This window comes from Merops nubicus, unplaced genomic scaffold, assembly GCF_000691845.1.
Source record: "Merops nubicus isolate BGI_N331 unplaced genomic scaffold, ASM69184v1 scaffold30440, whole genome shotgun sequence".
Lineage (NCBI taxonomy): Eukaryota > Metazoa > Chordata > Aves > Coraciiformes > Meropidae > Merops > Merops nubicus.
This window is the reverse complement of record NW_008582694.1, coordinates 1-16,493: the sequence shown is the minus strand read 5'-3', so window position 1 is coordinate 16,493 and position 16,493 is coordinate 1. Positions and strand designations below refer to the sequence as shown.

The window sequence follows — 16,493 nt, the reverse complement described above, 5'->3', positions numbered from 1 at the left end:
TCTTTCCCTGCTCCCGCTGTGACTGAGGAGCGAAACGTGAGCTTTCCCGAGCCGGTCCTCCTCCTCTGCAAGTTGCTGGCCCCGGGGCTCAGCAGGGGGGAGGCCCTGCCCTTCCTGCTCCTAAAAACCATAAAAGTGGCTGATTTTCCATTGGGATAACCACCGTAGGTGGGGATAACCACTGCCTCTGCGAGGGTAAGAGTTTTTAGCGCGATGTCGGTTACGGTTTCTTTTCTAGACCAGAACTGTTGAACAGTTTTGGCATGGCTGCAACTTGGTAGAAATAAAAGGAATTGGTGCAGTTTAATTTTCAGTCCTGTGAGCTCATCTTCCTTCTCTTCTGGGTAATCTTTCTGTGATATCTACAGCAACTCTTGTATTATGTTAACGTGCAGCTGGAAGCTGCTCAAATGCCATGGTAACAAATGAGGTATAAGTACCTGCATAGAACAGGTCGTGTGGATAAGTAATATTAAGAAAATATTATCCGTTAATGCGTTTCAATTGCTGGAAATTGGAACAAGTAGCATTAGTTCTCTGACCACATTTTGAGTCTACTGATGAAGGGATAGTAATATTGGCAGCTAGCTCCAGGTAACTGCAGTTGTGTTACTCGGCACGCTTTGGATAAGTTTTCCTATCACCACCATTTCAAAGTGAACTTTTGGTGTTTTAGAAGGGTGAAAGTGTACAGGGTATAGTCAGTGACTGCTGGCAGAGAAAAAATGCTACTTGATTGCTTGGGAGTAGTCAGGCTCAAATGCTAGAATATTCAGTAGCATAGGTGGGCGTTCTCTGGCATGAAATTAAAATTATTTATGATATTTATATGAACTAGCCTGATTCTTGTCATTATTTTCATTCACCCAAATATTTATTGTAGAAATCAATGTCCCTGGCAAAGGACTTGAAGAGTTAATTTTTTTTTTTGTCCCCTCCTGTGTCCAAGTTCTGTCTCCAATGAATATAACCTGTTAACTTCTATTTTGTTTTTACTTCATTGTAGAGAATGAGGGGAGGCTGGAGGCAGGACCAGTCAATTCACTGTGATTTCTCTGAGAAAGGGAGAAAAAAGATGGAAGCTTTGCTCACCTGGCTGAGCTCAAACATGATGCTGATATGACAAAAAGTCAGTGTGCCTTGTTTATACTAGACTTAAGGAGGGAAGGATGCTCTGGCACATGCATCTGTGTGACTTCTTTGGACTAACGTTCAAATATATACATTGCAGAAGGTCTCCTAGCATGAAAAGAAATGGTTTTACATATATTAACTATAAATACTGGTACAGAGAAAGAAGTAGGAGTTCAGTTTCAGGACTCTTACATAAGATAGTATCTTTGAAGTCAAGGCTTGACGCACTCCTGACTCACTAAGATGGAAGACATGGTGTTCTCACAAAGACCTGCTTAGCTCTGCAAGGTGTCACCTGGGCCCAGTTCACAGGCAGGCTGTGAAAAGTGATGGAACGGGCTGTCTCCTCCCTAAGTGCTTGCCTGGAAAACAGCATGATGCCCTCTGTGACAAACCCTGTTGCCACTGTGGTGATAGCATTGGTGGGGTGTGACTTCAGCATGCCTTTTTTTTTTTTTTTCTCTTCTAATAGTCTGCTCTTCCATTCACATGGTTCTTGTCTCTTACTCCTTAGATTTCTTAGTGGCAACCCATATCCTCCTTTCTTTTTTGTCCAAAGTTAAATTGCTGTTATCAGTTTTACTCCAGCCATCCTAAGAAGGCTTATAGTTGACAGGAGGGGAGGGGAAGAAAAGGCAGCAGGAGAGGAAAAAAGCAACAGGCAGATTGTGCTCATAAAAACTAGTGTCATACTTTTCCTTAGGACATGTTGGGGACTGATAGTTGTCCAGTTGTGATTAGCAAGGCTCTGCCTACATCAAGGAGCAGCATAGTCTCTAAAGCCAACATCTGTGGAAGGAACTTATTATCCAAAAGAAGCAAGCAAGCACATTTATTTGCAGATGTTCGATCACATGTAGGGGTGGCTTTTTGTGCGTTGGTCTGCAGTTGTGGTCATTTGTTGAAGCTGTACATCACCACAAATTATACATAGTGGAAGCTGAGACCACTGAGCAGTTGTATAACATTGTCAACATTTTTTGACCATTAGAGAAAAAGATTTCCTTTAAACTGGAAAGAAAACCTGAGGTTCCTGCTGTATCTGAAATACACTGTCAATGGACATCCAGCCTCAAACTCTTGCTGAATGATGTCTTAGTCCATTTTAAACTTTTTTGAAGCAGGAGCTTAACCTATAGCCTTGCTTTCGTGTGGCAGAGCAGTTACACTGCTGCCTGCAGACAGCCGGCTGAAATGGATGATACCGTGTTGTTTGGGAACACTGAGGGGTGTTTTTGCAGGGAGTCTTTCATAATAGCTATTTTTAAGTTCTGTTTATCCATCAAAGCCTGCCAACTGTATATTGAGGCACTAGCAGGTTTACTGTTCGCTTCAGATGTTTCTTGTCACTTGGAGGTGGGTTTAGAGTTTACTTTCTCTTTTAGGCACAAGAGATCACTGTTAGTCACCTGGTTGACAGAAACATCACTACTGTAATTACAACAGTTGTATGAACAGCTTTATTTTAACCTGAGTGCTAACTGTAGCTTTGTTTCCCAGGCAGCTGCTTAGGTATAAGGGGGAATAGCAGGTGACCTTGCTACTGTTGAAACTCTTCACAGGACTGAGTTTCTTGCTTTTGGAGCATATACCCTTCCATTGTCCTTAGCTCTAGAAAGAGCAAAAATCTTTGATAAAACCAGAGGACAAGGAGGGAGGGTGTGTGTTTTACAAGAAAGTGGACTTTCAAGTACTGGTAACTTCACAGAGAGAGAGACACTTAGAGGCATATTTATGTGCTGCAGTACATGCCTTTGAAAATCTTTTATGATCATTAAAGGGGCAAAGTGAAGACTTTGATATGTTGTGATTTGAGAACTGGAGTACTTTATAGTTTCATTTTAACTGACTGCTGTTTTTAGAAGTCTAGATCTTTTGCACCTGAAGTAACATCCTATTTTTTCCCTTGTCACATAAGGCTATAACAATCTAAGGTATTAACATAAATGAAAGCTCTGAAGAAAGTAATGATGGTATTTTGAAGCTCTTGGATTAGTGTTTTTCTTTCATTTCAGTGACATGGCTCTTTTGCGCACCGAAAAATACTTGTGCAATATTTTCATTCTGATAGTTGCATTTAACATGGCTTCCAGTTGTACAAGGCTTATTGCAAATTACTGGCAATATGGGATTGTACTTGTATACATTCTACTATGGCAAAATTCATGTCAAGACTTAACAAAGGGAATCCACATTGGAAACAAGGATGTAGCCTTTGTTACCAGTTTGGGATTCTGGAATTTACAACATGTTACCGAACCAGCAAGACATACATGTGTGTGTATGTAATTTAATCTAGTGTTTATTTTGTAAATCATATATTATCTCTTCAGCTCTAGCCAAATTCAGCATACTTTGTTGTGTTTGTCCTGCATTTCTCTATTCAGCAAGCTAAGACATTTTGTTCAATGAGAAAATGCGACCAACCTTCCAATAGCTGATCCAGATTAAGTAATAATTAGATATAATTACTGTTCCTAGGGGGAAAGTAATTCTGCCTTATTGAAATTCTTTTATCTTCAATTAACCTACTCGGTTCTTACTGGAAATATTAAGTGAAGTGCCAGCTTGCTTTAGGCACTTCTTCCAAAGCTACTAACAGTTGTTTAATTTGCCACCAGTGCTCAGTTTTTGTAGTCTAGTGAGCTCAATGTATTTAGGTGCCCCAGTAGTGAGGAATGTGTACTTGAATAGCATGGGGCTTGCTGGGCACCTTGTTAGTGTCACTTTCCATCTTGTTCCAGATCGATGAGGAGGGTTAGCTTTTTTAACCTTGTGTTAGGTTTCTTAGGGTTGTGGGAAGGGAGGAGTGTGAGTAATTTTTTTCTAGGGATATTTTGTGTATTCCATTTTCAGAGAGCTCAGCTTTAACATATGTGATGTGTAGGTTATTTGGAATTAGCAACCAGCCTCAGTGTTTTCTGGGTGAATGGGTGTCCCAGAGAGGAAAGACTAAAGCACCTGTTTAGCCCAGTTCTAGATTAGGTTAATTTGGATACACCTTCTCATTAGGCAAACATATTTTCTTCCTGCACTGACAAACTGTGTGTTGAATGTGCCTGTGGTTTTGACTATAAATATAAACCTAAAACTATGAAGAATTGGTCAGCTGCTAAAGTGTGGGATAGGTCTGGCTTCAGAACTGAAACCTGTTTATGTTGAAGTAGATCTCCCACTTTCCAGAGGGCTTTAATTTCACTTCAGTGAACAGAACCCATTTGTTTTTTTAATGCTCACAAACCCATTAAGTTAGCTAGGTAGCCTTAACATTGTTCTCCTTCCTTCCCCTCTTTCGGTTTTCTCCCTGTTCTGTGTCTTTCTATACAGAGTGAATCTAACCCAGTGTGTTTCTGGATGTAGCTGTCTGCTCTTTTCTGGGGGGGGGAGGAAGAGAAGAACTGCTAAGTGCTTTACGCAGTCTCAAGTAATAATTTAGTATAGTCACCCATACCTTGCTAGCTAACAGCAATGCAGTGACAGAGCCGAAGTTAAAGCCAAGGCTAAAGTTTAGTCTTAAGCAAAAATTTATCCACAGATCTCATCAGTGAGTCTTACCTTTAAATAAATATGCAGAGGAAAATCTGTCTTCAGTTACTTCATGTTGACAAAATTTCCCACAGCTGGCTTGTCTATAGAAGAGAACATCAAATCCTCAGTATCTTGTCCAAATAGTCCTTTGTGTCCTGTGTCTTCTAGCACAGTTGTGAATTTTAGGCTGGAAAAATCATGTGCTGGTGTTTGGTAACTACTTGTAACTGAATTTGAGGGACCACTTATTTCATGTTTTAAGATACTTAGAATAAGGATGACTGTAAAAGCCAAATACGTCCATATCTTACAGCTGAAAATTTGTAACTTTTGGCTTGACTTTCCTCTTTTTAGCCATTTAACTTGCCTTGGTTCTCATTAAGAGCTTCTCAGTGCAAAGTTAATGTATCATTTTTTACTGGGAGAAAAACAGCTTTCAGAAATGCACGTTATACACCATGTTTGTAAAGACCCTGTAAATTATGCACTGACTTCAGCTAGCAAATCTTAACAAAGTGTGACACTGTAACCTTTTACATTTTTATCATCAGTTGTGCTGTTTTAATAGTGACTTCACATCAGAAAGCACTTACTGTGTCAACAGGTTGTGTAAAGAAGATAGGTTCTTTTTCTTCCCGTTTGCTAAAAAACTACTAATTTGCTGGGGGTGCCACCTCAGCCTGTATCCTGCCTGCTGGCTTTGTCCAGTCTGCTTTGTCAGGACACCCCTGGGGACCAGATGACCTGGGAAGAAATACCCCACTACTGGCATAATGGATAAAATAATGTTTTCCTTGTATTTTTGAGAGCTTTTTCTTCCTAGCCAATTTCAGGTTTAAGGACACAACTGAGGCTTTTGTTTGTTTGTTTGTTTTATATTGGCCTATGTTTGAAGTTCCTCTTTAAATTGTGTCGCTTAAAAATATGTATTGCTTGGAGACTGATATGCTGAGGGTGGTGATGGTGATGTAGCCAAGGAAAGACAGTAATTTTGAGGTTTTCTCTTTCTGGAATTCTATGTCTTCAAGGGCTTGAGGGTAATAAGGCACTTCTCTGGGGCTCTTTTTTTTTTTTTTTTTTTTAAAAATGTATTACTTCCTGGTCTTTTGAAATGCAGTTATCTGTTGGCTACAATGGAAGTGATATATTGGAAACTTAGACCCAATGTGTGGAGCCTGGCAAGAGCATAGTCTCTTCTATGGTGACCACTAACTGAGTATTCAAAGACAAAATATACTAAGGGAATTCCAATCCGTTTTACATATATCTGACTGTGTCTCGTGCTCATCTGATCATAAGCATAAGTTTGGTCATTGCTTTGAATGACAGCTGCTGTGTGTATATGACAGTCCTACATTCTGATGTTATTTAAAATCCAAAATAAGTGCTCCTGCAGAATCACTGCATTTGATTCTAGAACATATTCCATCTAATGGGAAGCTTTATAACCTGTAACGTGCTGACAAATCAAAAGTTGATCTGGATTTCTCCCAGGTACAATCTGCTTGGTTGGCAGACCCTTGACAGCACTGAAACACTGGAGCAGAACCTCATGGATTTGATTCCCTGTGCACAGTTGGGGACTGTAACAGCACGTAGTCCTCCTATTAAATGGGCTGTGTGGCTTCGCTTTGTGGTAGGGTTTTGTGCTTTTGATGTGTGGGACAGATAGGTCAGTCTGCTGTCAGATGATAAATCTGTATTGGAAACTAACTAGGGGTTTTGTTTGCTTCTTTCCTTTCAGTACTGGATGAATGAATATACTTCTTCCCTTGGAATCGGAGTGTTCCATTCAGGTATAGAGGTGTATGGCCGAGGTATGTACAAGAAAAACAACTTTGTGCTGTTAATGCTGTTATTTAAAAAACATTTTTCAGGTAGTGAGGAAGTCTAGCTCCTGAAACCCGTTCATCAGTTTTTCTCTTAAAGTTCTCATCTCTTCTGCCTTTGGAAAACACTGTGGATACAAATAAGCCAGTAGTCATCTTCCATTCTTGTGTAAAGCTGTGCAGCTATGAAAGAGTCTGCAGTTTATTCAGCTAGGCATAAAAATCTTTTTTTTTAGGTTTTGAAATGACTTGCATTTTTTCTTAGTATATCAAACTTTATTTATTAGCCTGTTGTAAAAAAGATTATCCACAAAAGTGAATGCTAGGCTTGAGTGATGTGTTAGGAGTTTTGAGGAAAGGAAGGGTGAAGTCACTCTTAAAGCTTTTTATTGCACCCTGGGTGTGTCATCTTACAGACACAGAAGGAAGCTGCAGCACACCATAATATTTTCATGTACTCTAAGTGCTTATGCCAGAAGCTGCTACACAGAGACTTGAGATGCATGCAGCAGTTTACTTTCTTCTTCTAGTAAAGAACTCGTGACAGTTCAACCCTTGCAGATCAAGAAGTTAAGAAACCTGTTAGGCTGCTGCTCTCTGCCACTGTTACAGCTGTAGTGCACACTGAATAAAAATACCATCAGACCTGTGAGGATGCAATACTTTGAGTCCCTAATCTATAAATTAATATAATGTAAAAATTAAATCTATAATGTAAGTGGATTTTTAAAGACAAGCATGTATAAAGAACATGGTAGAATTTGCAATTTATCTTGTAAGTCCTCATGCACACCACAAAACCAATATATACATGTACATCAGTGTACAGGTTTAACTTCAGTAACTTTATAGTAGGAAATTACCTGTCACATTTTACTTAGGTCGACTGTTAACTAACAAAACTTCATTTCCAGCTCCTCGTGGTTTTTTTTCACCCATGGAGATAAGATGTCTGATTTCTAGCTTTAGATTTTGTGAAGTGATCTTGCAGTCAGTGAGGTCTGTTCTGTACTGTTGTTGTGTGCCAGTCTTGTTAAATCTGAGCTTTCTCTTCCAGAATTTGCCTATGGTGGTCATCCATACCCTTTTTCTGGAATATTTGAAATTTCACCAGGAAATGCTTCTGAGCTAGGAGAGACATTTAAATTTAAGTAAGAAAGATACCTATTTTCTTGCTTTAGAGAAGGCATACTAAAAAGACAACTTGCTGCGTTTAATTTTTTAGGATAGATGTGTTGCAGGGTACTGCAGGATTTCTGACTTTCTGGGAAATTGGCATGGTTACTTAGAAATGAAAGGTGGATAGAGGTGATGAGACAGTAAAGTGTCTACAGCAATTAACATTATTTTTAGCATACCATTAAATTCCTTAGATGTGTACAGATTGCGTGGACTTGGGGTAGTTTTTATTATTCATAGAGAATGTATTATGGCGTATCTTCTTCAAGGTAGTGAAGTTTTTTTCAAAGAAAAAGCTGAAAACTGTTGCTTTTCAAGGTTTCCTTGCATCTCTTTTCCACTTAGCAGTGTGATTGCCTTGACCCTTCCTTGCATGACAAGCTTTTACCTGTTCTCAACTGTCTGTTAGAAGCAATATACTTTGGAGAGGAGGGGAAAATTACATCCAGTGTTTGTCAGAGTTAAGTTGTAAAGAACCTAAGTGAGATACAGATGTACAATCAGCAAGGAAATGCTCTTTCATGATAAAGATGAAAGTGGTGCTGTAAAATGGAGTAGAAAGAATTTATGTTATTCTAGGAGGGCAGAAAGATCTCAAAACGTACAGTGGGGAGATTTTTGAGCAATGTATGAACAGGAATCCACTTGTATCATGGAGGCCTGACCAACTGCTCTCTCTGTTTCTCTTCTAGAGAAGCTGTGGTTCTAGGCAGTACTGACTTCATGGAAGATGACATAGAAAAAATAGTAGAAGAGCTTGGAAAAGAATTCAAAGGAAATGCTTATCACTTAATGCACAAAAACTGCAATCACTTTTCTTCAGCTTTATCTGAGGTAAACAAACTATAGAAAGCCTATAGAAGGGTGTTTCCCAGGTGGCGATAGAGTATAGTCTCCTTCCTGTCCTTTGGAATCTGTGGCCAAATTTCCAACTTCCTATCTCTGGGGCAAACTTCACCATTTTTCAAGTTTTGCTTGTGCTTATGTCCAAAGCACAAGATTTTGCGGCCAAAAATGCTGTCATATTCTTGTCATACATAGTTTCTGTTTGAGCAGGGGTGCATTCCTAACTGAGACACCAGGTAAATAAAATATTAACAGGATTTAAAATCATTTCATGTGTTTCAGAGATCACTACTGAAGATAGAACCACATCTTATTTTTATCAGTATTTCCCCACAGAGCCACCACACTGAAAATAATTTTTTAAGTCATGAGCTGCATAGCTTGCGTTTTGTGTAGAGTGTTTGATCTTCCAGTGGTACTGGAAAATTGTTTTGAGAGATGATTCATGTGCAGCACAGGTACATATAAGTAGGGTGAGACATTGACAAAGCTGCAGGTGGCATGAAATCCGGCCTTCATGGCCAGGTTTTTGCCATACTCTGCAACTGCATGGTCATGCTGTTTCTATTTTTATGTCTTGTCCTATTTAGCATGCAAATGAACTATAAAAACAGGGATATAATTACAAGTTGACTGCTGCTCAGTTACAGCAGAATAATGCTCCCATTAGCTATGATTTTTCTCCAGATTTTCACTGGAGTAAGTAACACCAGAAGAGAATGTAGAGGTAGTTAAGTAAAATAGCTCTACTCCTTGAATAGTGACAACAAAACCATTTAATGACTGATGTACAGTAAAAGCAAGAATTCAGTGCAGCTTCATTATTTTTAAGGAGTTGAAACCAGCTTTGCAGTGTATAGCTTCTCTTGTTGCAGGGAACCTAAGCGTGTGCTTGGCCAGTGTGCTGTGAGGTGGTGGTGGCCTGTGCAAAGTCACCAGAGGCTGTGGCAGTGGACAGCCTCAGCGGTATGCACAGCTCCACGGAGAGGCAGCGTTGGCACTCCACCTTAACTAGTTCTGTGCCTTTTTTAGATTATTAAAAGCGAGCAAGGTGGTGAGGCTCTTCAGAACTTCTAAACAAAGTGTAGAACCACATGTCAAACTCTCACAGTGGAAGACAAGTCTCCTTATGTGACTTGGGACGCTGCTTTCGCTGACGGAGAAAGATGTCTTGGCGCAGCCTGCTTGAGTGCTTTCTGACTGGTGTTTGGGATGTGTTAATTACAAGGCTACCACAGCCTTGGCTTTTTATTTACAGCTGCAGGACTGTAGATATGTTACTGCTGACTCCAGAAAACAAATTAATCCTTTTTTTTGCCTTCCAATCTAGATTCTGTGTGGAAAGGAGATTCCACGATGGGTGAATCGCCTTGCCTACTTCAGTTCTTGTATACCATTCCTCCAGAGCTGTCTGCCGAAGGAGTGGCTAACTCCTGCTGCTCTCCAGTCCAGTGTCAGCCAGGAGCTACACGATGAGCTGGAGGAAGCTGAGGATGCAGCAGCATCAGCTTCCTTGGCAAGCTCAGCATCTGGGTCTAGAACTGGTCGCCACACCAAATTATAAGTCCTCCTCCAAAGTAACAAATGGTTTGGAATGCTTCAGTTTAATCTCTCCAGCAGTTGACTTCCTGACAGAACATGAGAGCTGACTTTAGAACATTGTTTTTGTATGCAAAAAAGGCTCTCATCAAGCCCTGTTTCAGCTCAGGATTATTTATGTAGTGAAAAGAATTGCTGGGAGAAAAGGGAAGGATTTTGTGCGAAGCCACCCTTTTCATTTTCACTTGTTTGGTAGACCTGGGTTAACTTAACATCTTGTATAAAGCAGGACTTAAATTATTTGTTTACAGTATTGTGTACTGCTGTTTACAAGTCCTGTAAGGACTCCTGCCATCATGAAAGAAGTGAGAATTTGAGTTGGATTTAACTGTTGCTATAACTCAGTATTAGTGGAGTGATATCTTGGATGAACTTTCCCCTTTGTTTTCAAGATGTAAGGCAGGTGAACATTAAATTTCTGAGAAATGCCAGAAACTGCTGAATACTATATATGTGAACAGGGTACTGTGCACGTAAAGAGGCTGATGTAAACAGGTAGGTTACAGGATGTAGGGAGACTAGTTTTGTCAAAGATCTGCTACAAGAATTATGACCTCTACATTCATGAAGCTGTGGAGTTTTGCACATATGAAGGGAAATTTCTATCTCATTACAATGCACATTGATCCCTTTATTTTTTTTAAGTTGGCCATGTAGTTTACATCCCATCTCCTGTCTGTATTTGCAGTCTACTTCAATCAGGATTTAGACATGTGAATAGCATCTCTTAAAATCATCAACAAAGTTTTCATTGTTTCCTTTACCCAATTTCAAACTTTTACATAAAAGTTAGTACTTGTAATCTTTTTTTTTTTTTTTTTTCCCTTTCATTTAGTTTGGAATAGTCTAATGCAAGCCATTTATGGTTGGAGAACGGCCTTGCTTTCTGCTGCTGATTTTGCTTCATTTGAGTTTGTAAACATTTGTCTTTTTTTTTTTTTTTGAGCTATAAATTACTGCCCAGTTGTGCATATCTGCACAAATTACAGAGAAATCCTAATTTATTTTCCCACAGTCTCTGTCTGTGGCATTATCTTTCTTGTCAGATGTAATGAAGAAAAACCTGAAAATTGCTTATGCACCTGCATGTTTACACAGCAGAACCCACTAATCTGCACACGTAATTATATCTGAAGGTAAGAGATACTATTTTCTAAAACACAGAAGTATGTTTGCTGGTAGATTATAATTAGAGCTAAATTATAATTAGTGATCAGAATATATAATGGAATGCCTTATTCTTGTTCACTTACCAAGAGAATTAATGGTTCTTCCAGTCATTAGTGTAAATTAGTGAGGTTCTCTTGTGCACATAAGGATACAGTAGCACAAACATGAGGAAGGTGAGCTTGTGTATTCTGAAAGACTTGCTGCCTTAAACTAACAAAAACCACCATCTGTAAACTGATGGGCTCACCAAGAAGTGTGCATTATTAGAAGTACAAGTGATTCTTATAAGCTTTGTTCTCAGTCTGTTGCTGGGTTTAGTTTTTCAGTTAAGTGAAATACTGACTCTACAGTTTCTGCTGTTGAAAAGTAAAAAAAGTCTTCTTGGGAGGTAAGAGTGCTCAATGTTATAAATGCTCCTAGCCATGGGTAGTTGGTGCCATTGAACCCTACAGGAAGGTGCATTAGGCTGTATCGTAGTAATTCTTATGATGGCCAACTCCAACTCTTGCAAGAAAAGACCAGAAATTTTTCTGCTAGCCGTTGGGTTGAATCCTTTCTCAGACAGTCTTCAAGTTTTCACTCATCTTCTGTGATGCAGTGTTGGGTACTGAGAGTGAGACACTCAGTTCTGGGGGAAAAAAATGAAGCGAGCCTTTCTGGAAAGAGTAGGACAATAGTAGAAGTTTCTTTAACTGTAGTTTGGTACGTGTTTAATGTCTTCTACCAAGTTGGAAATGCTTAAGACTGACAAGTCTACCACTAACTACATTCTATGTTTGGTCTCCAGAAGCTGGACATACTGACTCTCCCTGTTAAGTGCTTTTTCACTTGAATCTCTGCATTTGAGTTTTTCTTGCTTTTCTTTTTTCCTGTAGTGAAAATGACTATGGTGGTCTCCAGTCAACTCTCAAGCATTACAGAACTGAATCTCGCACTGCTTACAGCTGAGACAACAGGCTGCAGACAGGTTACTTCTGTCTCTGCTGTGCAGCTGTGGTAGCAATGTGACTAAGTCTCTTGGCCAAGGCAGGTCCTTTATTTCAGCTCAGGGTTGAGGACACTGATCTAGCAATGTACTGTAGCTTTTCCTAGGTTTTAGGAAAATTAAATAGAATTAATTTTCATTGCTACCTAACTTTTATGTACCAAAATCAGCTTTTTAGGCTTCTGATACATCCAGAGCACTAGGTCACAATCTCTACACCTTCATTAACACACACAACTACAGCATGTACAATGCAAGAACATGACAGATCACAGCACAGTTTTTATTTAGAAGTAAAACTTAAGACTATTTTTTATAAAGCAGACTGGAAAGTTTGTAACAAACATTCATTTTGTTGGTAGCTGTACAGGTGAAAATACTGTCTCATGCTCCATAATTTCGTTTGTTTCTTTGTTTGTTTCAAAACCATCTGTTTGTAAATCCTGTGAGGAAACTGACACCTGAACCCTGAAGGCTGTTGGGTATTGTATCAAAGCAAGTGGTACTGTAACTTCAATCACGTGCTAGTCAACTCAGCCTTCGCTGGATGCTTCTGAGAAGTCACCCTGCCTGTGGTTACTCCAATTTGTTAGCAATAGAGCAAGTTACCCTTCACCAGCATTACTGCCAAGCAGGGATTACTTTACTCGACTAATGACCACACTGTGCTAGGACTAGAACACTCCAAAATGCTGTGAGATAGCTGGACACCTGTGGAGTCTTTTCCATCAAAACGGGTAGAAAAATGTCACTACTTCAGGGTTCTGCTCTGTTTACTTTCTCATCCTTCTTCAATTTTCTTTGAGATAGTACTTTTGATATGTATTATATTCTTTAACTCAAAGTCATTTTATTTAAATGCCATTTTCTGTTCAGCAAGCCAAAAAAAAATCCAATGTACTGTCAGCGTGCACCAGGAACTTCAGAGTCGCTTGGTAAAAACATAGTTGCATTACTTCTAAAATTTGCAATGCAATTCTGATCACTGTTGATACATGATAATTTTCACTGTTGGAAGTTGGTTACAAGCTGAATAATCACTGATGCATTTTTTGTAAACTTGTATTCAAGTTTACTGTACTACATAGTATTTGTATAAAATTCAAAGAATTTTGACTTTTGTTACCTGTACATGGCAACAAGTTGTCTAGCATCTGAAACTTAAATCCATCAGTTTATTAAAAATACTTTTTATAAAAAAAAAGACAAGCTGGCTGTGTGTGTTACTCCTCTGATACCTTCAGCTTGCTTAGTCAGTGCCACCCAAGCCCACCTTTGGTTCTGAAAGATGCTTTCAAAGGACAGTATGACTATGCAGGGGTCTCCTACAGTTAAGTTATAGGCTTTGTAAATAGGATAGGATGTTCCCCAAGCATCCCAAGCTCTGGCGCAGCGCTGGCAGCAGCCCCTGAGGAAGGGCCCTGCCAGCTCCCAGCGGCCTCGGCTCTGGGCTCTGTGAGAAGCAGGTGAGCACACGTGTTTTCACAGCATAGATCCCCCTCTGCACGTTCGGGGCACTGATAAATGGGAGCCCCCTCCTGGGGCTGCCAAGGCCGGCGCTGCCCTGCCCCTCTTGTCCCACAGCTGGGAGGGGATACCTTTCCCATCTCCCTGAATGCTGCTAATGGAGATCTGCTGGGACACAGCCCGATGGAGAAGCCCCCAAGATAGAGGTGTGTTCACTTTTCCAACTGCTCCTGGACTCTTAATAGCTAGCAAAGCTGCAAGACAGTTTGAGAAACTTGCAACCTGTTGAGAGGAAACAACAAATTTGACAGAGTTCATCAGTCAAAACTAATAATGTGAATTCCCAATGAACTCACTTGGGGCATCCGATGGCCTGGAGTGCTCAGCTGCTTCCTGGAAGGTGATGAATACTGTAAAATAAATATTGCATTGTTTGTCAGTGGGTGAGTAGCCTGAGTTTCACTGAACTGTTCTTGAACAAAATAGAAATGTTTCAAATGAAATGTTTAAAACAGTTTCTTCAAGCATGCAGAGTTTATGTTGCAAATTTGTCATCAAACAATTTCTCAATAAGCAAAGCTTTTTTATGGCTAATGGCACCTTAGTCATATCTCTCCCCCTGAATAAGTATTTTCTTTCATATAATGCAATAAAAATGGCTATTGGACAGTTCCTGACTTCTCCGATACCCTTTGGTTGGATCTAAATTGCATCATAAAAAAACTTAAACTTTGCAACGTATCAAGTTGTCAGGGAAGCCATGGCACTGCTTTGATAAAGCAGCTGTACACCAGTAACTCTGGTTCCTACTGATCTAAAGCAGGAATCCCACATTTCTTACATGATCTGGTCCACTAAAGTTAGCATATCTCAATCTAAACCAGGATCTACCCATAAAGAAATGCAGGATTCCTGTGCTGGTGCAGTTTTTGCTTGCTTTGGGGATGATGGAGGGCTCTGTGTGTCTCCAGATCTCCTTGGAGAGACCAGATGGGCTCATCTCTGAGCAGCAGCCCACGACAAGTAGAGCTAAGCTAACACTGCTCCTTCCACAGGCAGCAGATGGGTGGCCAGAGGTTCATTCCTGTACTCTTCTCAAAGTGGTGTGTCAATCCTGCAATCCTCAAAGCAGGCAGCCTCCTGCACCTGCCAATTACCTGCTGCCCTGCCTTCTAGCCCATGCACTTGTGTGAAAGGAGAGAGAAACAGCCATTAGTGTCTTCTGAGTGAAATCAATGAAGCTGCAAGAGAGGGGCTTCATGTGTGCCCCATGACGGTTGGTTCAAGTTAGGCTCATGGGTTTTGACCCCTTATGAAGATTTCCTTTTAGGAAGCCTTTTTTACTTTATCTCCTTCAGTCTTTACACAGCCTGAAACAAGGTGCCAAATGCTGGATTTCAAGAAGCCACAAGTGTATTCTGAACTGTTCCTGCTGGGGCTCGCCATAGCTTGAGAGGAAGCTTAGGAAGAGGTTCAAGACATCTCAGATGAGAAAAGTCTTTCCTGCACCCATGATGCTGACCTCATCCTCTGCCCCAGGTGACTGTGGGATAGGGCGGGGAGGGCAGGGTGGTTCAAATGCATCTTTTGTGGGGTTTGGGTCTGGTCCTAGCATGGCTAATGACCAATATAGGTCTTCCTTTACAGTGAGATACATGACATGAATCAGACCTCCTGTGTCAAACAGGGCATGGGCAAGTTTTATCAGGCTCTAGAGAATCGTGTCCAAACTCCAGTGCCAGCGGGGGTCGGCAGGGAGGAGGAGATCCTCTCTTCCCACTGAGCACTTGAGTGGTGCAGCAAACACGGTTTCGGCTGGCACCCTCATGTTTCCCAGGTCTGAACAGTCATTACTGTTAGCTTGAGCAAAGCCAGGCTTTCCTCAGAGAGTAAGAATAAAGCCCCATTAAACCCACCTAATGACAGCACAAATCATGTTGAACAGAAATGGCCTGTGTTCCCCACCCGGGCTTCTGAGGCTTGCAGGTTTTGTTCTGGCTTTCCCATTCCTAATTTGCCTGTGGGAAACGCTGCCTCCCCCAGCCCTCCTAGCGCAGTCACACAATAGCTGCTTGTTTTTTGCCTGGAAGGAATTGAGCCTTTAAATAGCTGGAACCAAGTTTATTTTTCTTCTGTACTTCACCTCATTCATTACTCCAACCATAGCACCCTAAAAGTGAAGATTTCCAATTCCGTTGGAATTTACCTCCTTTTTTTCTTTCTTGTGCCCCAGAAGATGGTCTGCATCTCCAATTTCATGCAGCAGCCCTGTGTTAGAGTCACTAACTAATCCTGCAGTGACGTGTCAGCTTCCAGCAAATTAATTCATATGCCACTAAGCAAATGTGACCTGAGCAGTGAGGACTAGCAAGAGCTGGTGGCAATGGAGCTGGCTCAAATGCAGTGGTAAAGGTCAATTATTTTTTATGTCAGAGAGACTTGGAAAGTTGAGTAAAAGCACTGAACAAGAACCAACGATAGCTGGGGTTACTGGCTGCGTGGAGGCTCCTTAGGCTGTCTCTTACCTCCAGCACTCTGGAGTCAGAAGGCAGAGAGAGACTTCAGGGGTTTCCCCAGCTTTTGAGGATTCTCTCACCCCTGAAACTGCCTTTATAAAGCTGCTTTGCCCTTCCAGGAGCCTGATGGCCTCTGTGCGTGTGAAGGGACGTGAAGGAGGGACGGTCTGGTTCAAACGTCCCGGAGCAGTGCCCGTGCCCCACGGCTCCCCGCGCAGACGGCGCTCCAGCGGAGCGGCC

At 40.9% G+C, this 16,493-nt stretch overlaps 1 protein-coding gene across 1 annotated transcript; it reads left to right on the top strand.

Moving 5' to 3' along the window:
* Positions 1-213: 213 nt before the first annotated feature.
* On the top strand, positions 214-13,462 carry DESI2 (desumoylating isopeptidase 2). Its single transcript, XM_008938497.1, has 5 exons — positions 214-219; positions 6,407-6,479; positions 7,549-7,642; positions 8,363-8,504; positions 9,847-13,462. Exons 1-5 carry the CDS (start codon positions 214-216, stop codon positions 10,078-10,080), a joined length of 549 nt encoding a protein of 182 aa, XP_008936745.1. The 3' UTR covers positions 10,081-13,462.
* Positions 13,463-16,493: the final 3,031 nt, after the last annotated feature.